The sequence below is a fragment of the Tetrao urogallus genome (genome assembly GCF_951394365.1).
Source record: "Tetrao urogallus genome assembly, chromosome: 2".
Classification (NCBI taxonomy): Eukaryota; Metazoa; Chordata; class Aves; order Galliformes; family Phasianidae; genus Tetrao; species Tetrao urogallus.
This window is the reverse complement of record NC_136814.1, coordinates 46005235-46019218: the sequence shown is the minus strand read 5'-3', so window position 1 is coordinate 46019218 and position 13984 is coordinate 46005235. Positions and strand designations below refer to the sequence as shown.

The 13984-nt window shown below is 38.9% G+C and overlaps 1 protein-coding gene across 1 annotated transcript in view; it reads right to left on the bottom strand.

Annotated features, from left to right (window-relative positions):
* Positions 1 to 13984, bottom strand: part of GRM1 (glutamate metabotropic receptor 1) — a gene marked incomplete at both ends in the record, with an annotated part of 175828 nt that overhangs the window by 59562 nt on the left and 102282 nt on the right. Inside the window, one exon of the mRNA XM_079549919.1 lies at positions 3367 to 3602. Within this exon, the coding sequence (XP_079406045.1) occupies positions 3367 to 3602 (236 nt within the window). The remainder of the gene's footprint in view (positions 1 to 3366; positions 3603 to 13984) is intronic.

Below are 13984 nucleotides of genomic sequence, written 5' to 3'. Positions count from 1 at the left end.
TTTTCTAGAGTCTGCAATCCCAATCTAGTGCTGACTCAACAGTGTCTTAGAAATTGCAAATGCAGCAGCTGTAAATGTTTGAAGAACAGTCCTCGCCTATCCATGAATGCTGAAAATTGAACTTCACATTCCAGTGCCAATTCTGAATGAATTACTCAATAAAAGAATTAGTATGTATGTGAGAAAATCATACTGGGCAAGAAGTAATTGAAGATATTCAAATACAAACTTTGTAATTAATCTTCTCTTCAAATTAGAACAAAACATAAATTCTGACTCTCTCTGAACAAGGTAGTTGGAGGAATACATTGTTTTCTCTTGCTTGTGGTATTTCTTACGGATCCCACTGATGGGTAAATACAAGGACACTATGCTCTCCTAGACAACACAAGTATCTTTTGCCCTTGGTATTTTTCTTCATTAGAAATTTTCCTCGGATTCTGATGACGAATCTGAGCAGACTACTACCTTTGAATCAATTTCTGTTTATACAGAAGTGCAGGTGTGCTGTGTTTTCAGTAATGACTACCAGTGCTCTTTTTGAATACAGAACAGATCAGGACCAAGACTTAGTCACAATGAATGCTAATAATGTGCAAGGAGTCCTGAGAGCACAAGGGACTCAGCGTTTTCCATAATTCAGGATCCTGTATGCCTTGTTACAGGAATACTAATGGCATACTGTGAGGTAAGAAAGAAAGCTCTCAGCTATAATGGAGTTGAGAACCTTAATACCAGTGTTCAATACTGATACCTTTCCTGGAGTGATGGAGTAGTAACAGCAAGATTTTAATTTGTGGTGTAACAAAGTCAGAATGTAGTCTATCAGTGCTTTTAGTGGATTTCAAATATTGCTTTTTATTTATTGACCTGTGTGGCCCTCATTTTCAAATCTGTGCACATAACCTTCTTTGTGAAGGATGTGAGAGGCAATTCAGATTTTTTTTTTCCCCACATGCTTATAAAGAGGCTTGTCTCCGAATTTATAGGTATAGGTGATAAGTTAAAAAAAGGCATTTTCTTAACACTGCCATACTAAACCTCCTTGGAGAGGAAGGCTCCATCAGCAAGCTTTGGAGCTGTTAGCATTTTAAGCAGCATTCTTAAGCCAGCAGAAAGCTCAGATAAAGATATTCGTGTGGAAAGCTGCGGTGAAGTGTATGTGTATGAAGTCAGCTCTGTGCAGTCAAAGAAAAAGACAATAAGATAGTGCATTGCTCCCACACACTCGGGGGACACATAGGTCTGTTGATTCTATAGATACTCCATTATTTGGAATAGATACATGGTGGGTTTTTCTTTTGTGATTTGAAACATTTATGAACTTCTCAGTTCTGCATGATGATCCTGAGAACTCATCCTCAAGTTTAAGAGATGACTGTTTTTGAGAAAAGCACAAAAAAGTACCACATATTTTGAAGCTTCATGAAAAACTTTAGAGGTTGTTAGAGGAAGGAAAGATGTTAGAGTGCCTAAATTATGGCAATTAACGGTCAGAGTGTACTGATGTCTCTGATACCTGCTTGAGTAGCACGAAACACCACAGCAGGTTTGTACCTGTATCACAGCAGAAGATGGCAACTCTGCAGCACCTTCTCCAATATTCAGTGCCTTCAGCCCCAAGATTTCCTAAAAAGTTTGGTGGTGTTTGCTTGTTTTTTCCATAAAGCAGACCATTATTTTTTGCTATGAATTTCTTTTGTGGATTTTTCTCTCAAGTAAAAATCTGTAGTCCACAGCAGCACGTGTCTGACAACTCATCTACTCACTGTGAAGAAGTAACCCATGTACTCCAGTTTGATGTCACTAGTTGATATTTGCCTTTGATATGGTAGGCAAAGAATGATCATGCCAGTCCTGCCTATTGTTTAGTGGAGACTGGATAACATACTACCCATGCTTACAGCTGCTGAGATTCAGCAGAAATCAGACATTTTATTGAGTAACAGCCTGAAACTTTTTCACAACCAAAGCAAAATTATTTTAATCGTAAATTTCTTACGAAAGAAACTATATATTTGCTTTGTGTGTCCATCATGCATTCTTCCCTTACTAATTTCTGCTCTCGTTGGCCTATATTAACTACTTTCTCTGAAGTGAAGCAGTCTTAAAATAAATATATATAACATAAATGAACATTTTGGTAGAATGCAAAGTTAATAATTCCTCTGAGTAAAAAAATATCACACAAAACACACAACAATTCCTTAGCCAGTATGTCTTCCTACTAGCTCCCAAGAGCTCATATGGGCCTAGCCAGTCTGCCAGTCATTACATAATGCCATTTTTGAGTCAGTGTGTGTTGATATGGCTCATCTATTAATAAGAGAACTGAGGGGAAAGTAAAGGTAATGTGGAAGGTTGGAAGGTGCTGTTAAGAAGTGTTGTTGATGGCAGAGGAACTATAAATACAGTGAGGAGTTATCTCAGCATGCATGAAATGAGATTACTGCAATTGGATAAAGGGGTTAGAGACATAAAGAATAGGACAAAAATCCATGGGAAGTCAGATTTCATTATTATTTTCTTTCACAGGGTAACTTCCTTACTACTAAAATGTACTCTTTTGACTGGAGATGAAATATTCACCAACTATAATTAAATACTTTCAAAATTATTCAGTAAGTATTATATAGAGAAGTGATCACAACCATCTAAATTTACCAGTATATTCAATCTTACTAAGATATAGTTAATTTTCTCAGGTTCTGACATAGAAAAAAACAAACTGTTTATGAGCAGATACACTTCTCTTACTATGAGGTGAGTATTGCTTCTATTTGTAGGACATTGATGTTTAAATAAGTGCTATGCAGTGGAAAAAAAAAGTATGCTTTTTAATGGGTGAAGAAAAGAAAGTGTGAAACAGATGATTTCCCAGTTTGAAGGCACATTGATATTTATTTATTTATTTATTTATTTATTTATTTATTTGGCTATAGTATTTTCTTTGAATTTTGTGATTATCATACTGGTTAGAGAAAATGATTTTGGAAAAAAAAAAAGGTTTCAATTTGTTTCAATTTTTTTCTTAAAATTTAACTGTTACTTATTTTATCCCATTCATGGCCATGTATCCATGTTACAAATTTAGGCATTCACCTCAGCCTCTGTACAGACATAAAACCTCAAAGTGGAATTAGCTGCTTTATGACGGAGCAAAATTATACTGAGAGGAATCTGTGCTAGATATTTTTCTCCCAGAATTTTGACTTATGTATTTACAATTTATTTACAGTTTGGTTCTCACTTTTCACCATGATTAATAAATTATAAGCAAACAAATAAAGCTCTTTTTTTTTTTTTTTTTTTTTCTTTTTTTTTCCCAGAGCACACATTGAAATGGAAAAAGAGCTGATAAATTACCAGTGCAGTTCTTCTGGAAGTTGGGATTCTCTAATGGGTGTCCAGGGATGCGACACTGAAATCTATGCTGCCAGAACTCAGGAAACCAGGGATTGCGGGTATTGGTGTCCAGACGCAGCTTCAGATAGTAGTCATCAAATGACAAGACCTCTGGAGATTGCAGTTTGATGGTGATGCCTCCGTTTGCTTCCTGTTCATAACCTTCAATGACTTCATCTCTGTCTGCCCAACCATCACTGGAAAGAAGCAAAAATACCTTATTATCCAGAGACAGAAAACTTGTTTTGAAAAAGCAGCTGGCCAAAGGCAGACCAGAATCTTCAGAAGCAAGTGATTAGAGGAAAATCTGAAGGCATATCTAAATTCAGGCAGATGGGGAAAGAAGAAAGCACAGTAAAAGAGACTTGTAATGAACAGTCTGACTGATTTCATGCCGAGCCCTCATTAACTCATCTGGAACGAAGAGGATTTATCTTTGTCCCTTCATAAAGAATTTTTGGGTGTAGTTTCTTTTGTGATATCTCCATGACTGAATCTCCTCGCCTTTTTCAGGCTATCCTGTGATGGTGGAAACTGGAAGAATTAATAACAATTGAAAGCAAAGGATCCTGAGATTTCTTTTCAGCATGAGTGGATTGTATAGCTACTAGAATAATTTAAATCACACACGAAGTGAGAAGTGCATTGTGTTGGAAGAGGGTAGGATATTATATCTATCAAGAATACTTAATAAAGTTGAAAAATTTCAAAAGAAAACCACATGCTATTCTTATACTATGTGGGATCTATGATAAAATTTCTTCTTTTTTAGTTTCTTATAAATTTATTTATTTTAAAACAATTGATTTTTATTTTACTTCTCTGTTTATTCATTTAGGAGACATTCTTCAAAACCTGAGGTTAAAACTTTTTCTTGGAAACATTATTTCATGGAAAATCTATTTTGACAGGTTTTAACAAAGTCAATTTTGCTTAGCATCTGAGTTTTAGTTTAGTTTTTTAAATTAGACATCTGTTGATTTTGAAAATCTGTTTGATTTTCTCCAGTTCTTACTAGGGTCTCCTAAGAATAGTGGTATTACGGTCTAATTTAGGTGCAAATTTAAGTCAGCCACTGCTTAATTTTAATGCATTGGTCATCTCACAAGAGAAATAGATTATTCTGGCCGTCAGATCCAGCTGCATCCAGAATCAAGTTGAAGTACTGCTGCTGTGACAAGCAGACAGATGAAGCACTCTCAGAAGAAAAATTTGATTGACCATTAAAAAAAATCCCTGTTCAGTGACTTCATCCTGACCTCTCTTTAGGAGACTTTCATACAGCCTTGAGAAGAGCATTATGGTGCAGTGCAAAGCCAGAAGCATTTATAAAACACTTGACATAGATGTGGCTGGGACTCCAAAGTGGAGAACATACAAAATCGGAAGCAGAAAGCTCTGTCACAGTCCTAGACAGAAGTAAAGTGACTATGCATTGGGCATCTGTGAGTCTGGTTCCCAGCCACCAGACTGAGCAGTTGCATGGTTTCAGCAGCATTTACACTGACTTCTGCATCTGGGTTTCAAGCACTTGGAAAAAAAATTCTGGTCTCCATGGAAAAAACAGGAATGCTCAGTACTGAGTGCTTTTCATATGGGACACAGGATACAAGCCTCTATTACAGGAAGTCATTTCAGACAGGAACATCTGGCAGCAGACTTACTGGGTGACCAATGGCCTGGAAACTCACAAAGACACACTGAAGACCTCTCCTATGAGGACAGAGCTGGGACCCTTAAGCCTGGATAACAGAAGGCTGCAAGGTGACCTGATAGCAGCCTCTCCGCATCTAGAGGAGAGTTACAGGAAAGAAAGGAACAAACACTTTAGCAGGGTTTCTATACAGAGCAAGGGGAAACAGCTTCAAACTCAAAGAGGGTAAACTTAGGTTAGATATATGGAAAAAATCTTTTACAGTGAGTATGGTGAGGCTCTGGAACAGGTTACTTTGTGATGTTGTCAATGTTCTGTCCCTTTAGATTTTCAAGAAGAGGCTGGATCAGGCCCTAGGCAACCTGATCTACCTGCGGCATGCTGTTCACTGCAGGGGAGTTGGACTAGATGGTTTTCAGATGTCTCTTCCAACTCTAAGGTTTCTATGATTCTAAGACAGCATTACATGGCTGGTTTGAGCCAGCGTTTCATCTTTGTTTCCTCTTTGCCAAAGCTTTGCAGTAGAAGTAGCTGAACTATTTGAACCACTTCCAAAAAACAGGCAGAAGGTTCAGGGAAGGAAGAAGCAACTGTTTATGAGTCTCTTTATGAAATGGTGATGGACACGAGATTGAATCCCAAAGAGGCTCTATACCAGGCCTTCAGTGCCCTGCTCTGCTCAGGTCCTGTCTTTGTACCAACACAGTCCTATGGATAATAACGTGGTATGATCCTGGCTAGACAGCTACTTTTGATTTACCATAGAATTGCACAGCCAGAAGGCTCCGTTTCTGCTCCATGCCCCACTCAGCGGTCTAGAGTTTTAGAGAGGGAAATAAACCATAGCTCATCTACTCCTCACACTCAGTGCAACTAATAAAACATACAGTACACTCTTACTGCCTCATAGCAGAACGCAGTCTAGGCAGCCCTAGAAAGGTAAAACCAGGTGAGAAAACAAGCTAGCACCAATGAGAACAAAAAGACAATATTTATTTCTTTTTATGTGGGGGAAAAAAAGTAAGAGGTCACTGTCACAGTATAAGTGAGTCCTAATTGCATGATTACTTCATTATTTGTCACAATGTTTATGGCTGGCAAACTGTAGACTCAAGCAGAAATATTACTGAGTCAAAAAGATTAAGTAAACCCAGCCATTTTTTACGAGGCTTTCTAGAAATGAGGTAGTTTCTCTAGTGCTTGGATTCCTACTAGCCAAACACTGCAAGTGATTTATTCTACTCCTTTGCAAGTTTGCGTTGGAAAATTGCCAGATTCACTCTGAAAGGCAAAGAAGAGCAATTCCACTAAGACAAAAAAAAAAAAAGTGTATTTCAAATTCTCTGAGTGCAGCTGATGGAAAAGTTCTCATAAATTGGAACACAGATCATCACCTAATGTTTCTTTGGTCCTCCCCAAGAGACCTAGATCTCTTCCTAGCCCCAGATGTTTTCGTTCCTTCTTAGACTTCCTCAAATTATTAAGTCAACCTCGTAAGTTTTGTTCCCAACCAAATGTGAAGAAAAGTTTCTGAAATCAGAAAAACGTTCATATGTGTTGAACATTATATGGAAACTCTGCTCTACTTTCAGAAATATCAAGGAAGCAAAAAGAAGCCCTCTGGTCTTTGAGAAGATCTCTGCCATTCTGGCAGCCTCGGGCTGGCAGTGCTGAGAGGTGCCCTCGGGCCATGCAGCCACATCAGCACCTTTGGGAGGAGGGTTATCAGAGACATAAGATCTTTTTACAATATCTAATTAAATTTCTTTATACTGTGAAAAAAGGAATTAAAAATTAATTAAAAAGTGGTCTGGAAACTGTGCATTTTTAGTGCTACATGACTAAATGGATGGTATTGCAGATGGTAGTATGAAAAAAAAGACTTTTCTAAAGCTGAGCAACACTGTGATTCTGAAGCCCAGAGAGTGCATTTCATTGCAAGAACATAAGACCAATAGCTGATTGAAAGGAAAAATGAAATTACATTAAAAAAATCAGAACATTGCATTCTATTTCTTTGTTGTCAGAATCCAGTACTTTCCATTTAGTTTCCTTTTTCATTTGACTGAGTACAGAATAGCACTGCATGTTACCAGTACATCTCTTCCATGTGCCTTTACTGAAGATTTCAAGAGATAGTCCAACATCTATCACCAAAAATGCCTTCCCTGCTGACTGTTGGTATTGTGAAACTGTCTAGCCTTAAAACCTGTATGGGTATCTTGTGCAATAGCTGATAAGAAGCTCTGCAAGAGAGTTTAAAGTGTGAAGACATAAACACTGGGGGAGGAATAAGCATGTGGGTGTCAAACCAGCAACCACACTGCTCATTGTTAGGAGAGAAAGAACCAACTGCTTTTGTTACAATTTTGTGGAGTTTATTGCAAGTGAAATGGCCACTGATATTCTATCAGCTATTCTCAGTTCAGATGCCAATTAGTGGCTAACATTCATAATGCCAAATCCAAATTACAGCATTTATTAACAAAATCAGGCAGAGAGGGAAAATCCCCAGTTACCCTGTCTAGCTTCAGAAGTCCTATTTCCACTACCTCCAACTGAGTCTGAAGAAACAAAGCTGATTTTTCCTTAACCAATTTACCATCCTGTTACTATATTAGAATGGACATATCTGAATTACGGTTTAAGCACCATCTCTCTGTTTTCTGAACGACAGTCATGGATATTTGCATAACTGAAACACCAGGACTAATGTAATGGATTCCCAGTTTCCTCTCCTCTTCCAAACGTGAACACTGTCAGCTGCTTTTCACAAGGGCTGATGAGATAACCAGCAATCAAGCATTCTATTTTCATCTCCCCAGGACTCAACTGCAGCAGCAGTATGGCTCTGCTTCCCAGCACAGCACTTGGAGTGTTACTGGTTTCAGCTGTCTTTCCAAAATAGACAAACAAACACACCAGACAGACACATGCTGTTGATTATTAAGACTACTTGGAAGTTGCTCTTCGATAACTGTAGAAAGTAGCATTCTTTAATAGGTAAAGAAAACAAAACATGTTAGGCAGTCATGGAAACTGACTGGCACTTTGAACACTGCATCCTTACAGGTCTTGATTTGATGGAGGGCAACTGATTCATGTCTATTTTTATGGAGCATTGAGTTGTTGGCAGATTCATCAAGCCCTTTTGTACTACCTAAGGTAATGTTTTCTTGAGAAGTTTGTGTTCATGGTAACTTTTTTTCTTCTGTATTGGCCAAGTCTCATAAAATAAATAAATTAATTAAGAACACAAAGCCCTTCATACATGCCAAGTGAACTATTTTTCCAGTAATTCTCCTGTCTGGTGCAGATATTCCTTTCACTATTATAAAATGAGGCAAAGCATATATCCTCCTCAATTAAGGCAGCAGGGTCTCAGGTAAACATAACTGTCACACAGACAGATAATAGTCTATTGCCATTCTCTGTATCCACAAAACTAAAGCACATGTCAATATACTTTCCTTGCAAAGTAAATATCTAGATTCACAACGCATGTTTCGGAAAGCCTTCTTACCATTGCTCTCAAGGCCGCCATAACCTGCTGCTAAATTAAATTTCTAATAGATTTAAATATGAGGACTGTTCAACACTCAATTAAATGTCTTGGCCATTTTGTCATTTATGTCAATAAATCTGCTTTTAATGAAAATCATTATATGCTGATATATTTTGATGTTTTGTTTGGAAAGTGCTTTTTGCAAAACTATCTAAGCAGGGAGCAGACGTTGACTATTTAGAAACAGGTTACTTAGAGGCATTTCAAAACACTACAGCCCTTCAAAGAATGACAAATGGAGTTCAAATAATTTCTAATTTGGTTCTGATAAATGACAATGCTTTTGATGGCTGATCAGACCCAGAAGAATAGAAAGACTATTTCTCTCTCTCTATACAAATTCTCTTCTGATAGTGCCCTACTGGAAAATCTGGCATGGATTCTAACCTCTGTCTGCAGGATACAACTGCTGTGTGTTCCTCTGACAGAATGTATGAAAATACAGAGTTCAGCATAAGATGAGCCCCGAAAGTTCCTGTTGTGCTAGATAGAATATGCATCTCCACAAGAAGGTCAGTGTTGCTACTTGGTATGAGCAAGAATAGCAGAAATTGGCCCAGACTCCATTAACAAACAGTATTCTAACTGGCTTCTTGGCTACCCAATTCTGGAAGTAGACTTAAAAAAAAAATTATCTTGCCTGCCTGATATAACAGAAAGAAAAATAAAACACATAGCTAATTGTGAAGGAGGATGGAACTCTTCTCTGGTAAAAAGGAACTCTACCAAAATGTTCAATTCTCATGTAATACAGACCTCAAACTGAAGATTTTACATAAAGAAAACAAAGGCCATCCTATATTCACAAGTCATCAGCTAGCAAAGTGTCTTTCCTCCTTCAGCTTATGCACTTTGAGTCAATCCTACTGGCCACCATCAGCAGAAAGGTGCTGACCACTATTGTTAACAAGCATGAGGTTAAACCTTAGAAGCAAAAGGTTATTTTTGCCCTCATTCATTAATCTTGTTCAACAGTCTTACAGACTTGCATTAAAGTTAGAAGAGCTTTCCTCAGCCACAAAACCATAAGCTCTTAAACATAGTTTTGTATGTTTGATGAATCCTGACAGTGCAGATTAGTCACACAGAATCACAGAATCACCAAGGTTGGAAAAGACCTTCAAGATCATCCAGTCCAACCATCCACCTATCACCAATAGTAATCACTAAACCATATCCCTCAGTACAAAACCCAAACTCTAAAGTCCACCAACTACAAGTAAGCCTGTATCTCACTGCTGGCAAGATCAGGCTGAAAGGCTACGCACTGTCATGCTACAACCTGTGGCTTGCTGAGCATTGTCCAAGCTCAAAACAAGAATGAAATTTACTACATCTTGTCAATTGGGAGAAAAACAACATAAATAAGCCAATACTCTTGCTTCTGCAAGCACAGGCAGGAGACACTGCTTTCCCCAACCAGCTGTCTTTTGCAGCACACATCATGAGGTACAGTTAGCAGAGAGAGCTGAGGCTCTTCAGCCTGGAAAAGAGAAAGCTCCAGAGAGACCTTATAGCAGCCAGTACCTGAAGGGGCCTACTGAAGAGCTGGGGAGGACTTTTTATGAAAGAATGTAGAGACAGAATAAGGGGAAATGGCTGCAAACTGGAGAAGGGTAGATTTAGACTAGATATTAGGAAGAAATTTTTTACTGTGACGGTGGTGAGATACAGGAACAAGTCACCCAGAGAGTTTCTGGATGCCCCCTCTTTCTGCTTATGAGGAAGCAAAATTGCTTCTGGCAGGATCTTGGTGATATCAGGCAAAATATTTTCATGTAGGCCAGTATTCATACACTGAAAGAAGAACGAAACTTACCCAGCTGGTTTAAAAAAACAAAACAAAACAAAAAAAAACCACAGGTGTAAAAATTTCCCTGGAAGCCACACTCCTTCATCAGGTGCTCAATCACCAGTCCAAGCCATGACATAAGAGTTCCCCTACAACCCTCCCTAGGGGTGTTGAAGGCTAGCTGGACGGGGCTTTGAGCAACCTAACCTGGTCCAGTGAGAGGTGCCCCTGCCTATAGCAGGGGGTTAGAACTAGATCTTGGAAGAGATCTTAAGGGTCTCTTCCAACTTAAATCATTCACTGATTTCCCCATAGACTACACTGGGCTCAAAATGTACCTTGAATTCCAGCATTTAGATTTGTCCTGGATGTGGACTTTCATAGGTTAGTATGGACTCAAATCAACTGAGAGCATCAGTAGCGAGGCCCTACAGAGGGACCTGGACAGGCTGGAGAGCTGGGCTGAAGCCAATGGGATGAGTTTCAACAAGGCCAAATGCCGGGTCCTGCACTTCGGCTACAACAACCCCAGGCGACGCTACAGGCTTGGGGCGGTGTGGCTGGAGGACTGCGTAGAGGAAATGGACCTGGGGGTATTGATTGATGCTCGGCTGAACATGAGCCGACAGTGTGCCCAGGTGGCCAAGAAGGCCAATGGCATCCTGGCTTGCATCAAAAACAGTGTTGCAAGCAGGAGCAGAGAGGTGATTGTTCCCCTATATTCAGCACTCGTCAGGCCGCACCTCGAGTACTGTGTCCAGTTTTGGGCCCCTCACTGCAAGAAAGATACTGAGGCCCTGGAACGTGTTCAAAGGAGGGCAACAAAGCTGGTGAGGGGTCTGGAACACAGGCCATATGAGGAGAGGCTGAAGGAGCTGGGAATGTTCAGCCTGGAGAAGAGGAGGCTCAGGGGAGACCTCATTGCTCTCTATAACTTCCTGAAGGGAGGTTGTAGTGAGCTGGGGGTCGGCCTCTTCTCTCGTGTCATTAGTGATAGGACCAGAGGGAATGGCTTCAAGCTACGGCAGGGGAGATTCAGGCTGGACATTAGGAAGTATTGCTTTTCAGAAAGGGAGGTCAGGCACTGGAATGGACTGCCAAGGGAGGTGGTGGAGTCACCGAGCCTGGGGGTGTTCAAGGAAAGGCTGGATGTTGTGTTGAGGGACATGGTTTAGTGGGAGCTACTGGGAATAGGTGAACGGTTGGACTGGATGATCTTTTAGGTCTTTTCCAACCTTGGTGATTCTATGATTCTATGATCATGAGAATATCAGCTATGCAATATGGGAGCAGAACAAGAAAAACACTGAAGCAACTTCTTGGAGGACAATGGAAAGTAAAAAGGAGAGAGATCACTGCCTTACCAATTTCTGTCATGCACATGAGAAGGTAGAAGAGGAGCAATTAATAATCACTATTAGGTGCCAAACAACGCAGTTACTGATTTTAGACTCATAACTCACACAGGGCTACTATGCCCCTGTGGATTATAATCCTGTCATGGATGGACTATTAATTGAAGAACATGTCAAAACTTGTTGGGACTTCATGGACATCTCTAGGGAGAACTAATATGATTTAGGAAAAGTCCAGTAATATTCACCCATTAACTTTGCTGCCTTTAAGACAGGTATGTGTTTACCATCGCGGCTGGAACTCAAAGGTCCTAAAGAAGGTGCTACTTTCTGAGTGAAGCTGAAAGATGAAGTCTAAAAAAAAATCCCCAAGGCTACCTTCTGCAAGCATTTACTCAGAATTCTTAGTACATTTTCTGTTCGTGTCAGTTTCATTTTATAACACTGCATATGCATATGCCCATGGTTACTGATGCTGCACAGCTGTAGTAGCACATTGGTTCCTATATTTTCCACTAGCACAAATTGTTGAAAAGAGCTTCCAATTTTTACTTCGTGAATCAGTGGATTTTTTGAATGAATGACACTCTGTACAGAACAGAGTTAATAAATGTTATGTCATTACATTTCAATTATTATTATTCACTTTTGTGTGAATTTTCAGAGTTTTTGCACTGCTCACTTAAAAAAAACTTAGATTATAACCTCATGGACCATGATGGATTGTCTATTTTGTAAATATGTATTCAGGAAAGTTTTAATTATCTGATGCAGTGTATATATTTGCATGCAATTTGCATAATATAAATTAACTGTCTATCATGCTGACATTATCTTGGGGAGTTTTCGCTGTGAAGACTCATGACACGGTTGGCATATACCCCTTTTTGTAAATGTAGTGGCTTCTTTTATGCAGAAAAGGCTTTCCCATTCTCAAGGGTGCACAATGGTGCATATCTTGGAAAATCAGCAACCATACATGTATTCTCTAGGGCAAAAACTGATTTTTAAAAGATGTACACATGCTTCCACCCTAGAATGTCAAGGGGAGTGAACCCTTGTTCTGCATATTTGAAATTCACAACTTGAGACATTATGAATGCACAGTGTCTTTTCAAAATAAAAGTATGTATGTAAGGAGGAAGAGAGAATCTCATTTAAAAAAAAAACCAACACAAATTTAGGTTGCCTTAATCTTAGCACTTGGCATTATAACATGTCATCCTGGGCTCCAACAAGAGCTACCAAATCCAAGATTTTTATCAATTTATTATTATACTGAATTTTGACAACAGAAAGTTTTATCTCTTATTCTTTGTACCAGTTTATGGGGATATTTTTATCCCTTTTCTGTTACTGTGCTGCAGATTGCAAGCAAGGAGACTCCACTGCAGAATGAATACTACTAATAATAGGTAGCTTCTGCTGCAAAGAACTCAAATGTTGCCCATTTTCTGGAAGTACGGGTAGAAAGTGATATTATTGGTAAGACTTCCATTCTGTCTAAAAGTCTGATAGCTTGAAGCTTTTTGCTGTGCAACCCTGCAAAACATAAAGGAGAACAGTGTGTTTCCTACCACTGATCCAATAACCTACAAATTACTCATGTCTGAGGGTAGATCTGAAGGATTGGAAAAAGAGAACCAGTATGGAGGGAAATAGTCTAGAAATGCATGAAAAGGTATACATGCAGGAATGTGAACAGATGTGACCCTATCTGCTCCATTCCTCTCAAGTAGGCCTTGATGGATGTTTGGGTGTGATTCTTTTCTGCTTCCTACAAGATCATCACAGACATTTTCCTTAACCACAAACAAAAAAGTAGAAACATTTTCTTCCTTCTACCCTCGTTTTCTATTTTGAGGTGCTGAGGAGCAGGAAAACAGGAAAACATAAACAGAGGAAAACACAAACCTAGAAATAGATTTTCTCAGTTTTTCAGATAAACAGTGTTAAACCCAAATATACCTTGAATTCCAGTCTTTAGATTTACAGCCATGTTGATTTTTCATACAATAAACCAGAATTTTTTTTCTGTGGTGCGTATTTTTATGTGAATCCCTCAAGTCACCCTCAGTATAATCCTCTTATATGACAACACTTAGAAGAAACAGGTATGGAGTTTATAGTCCTTTTTTCACATCACATTTCAAATATGCAAATATAAGGAAGACATCCTACGTCTTGTATCAAGTTGCTTTCAATGGTTCATA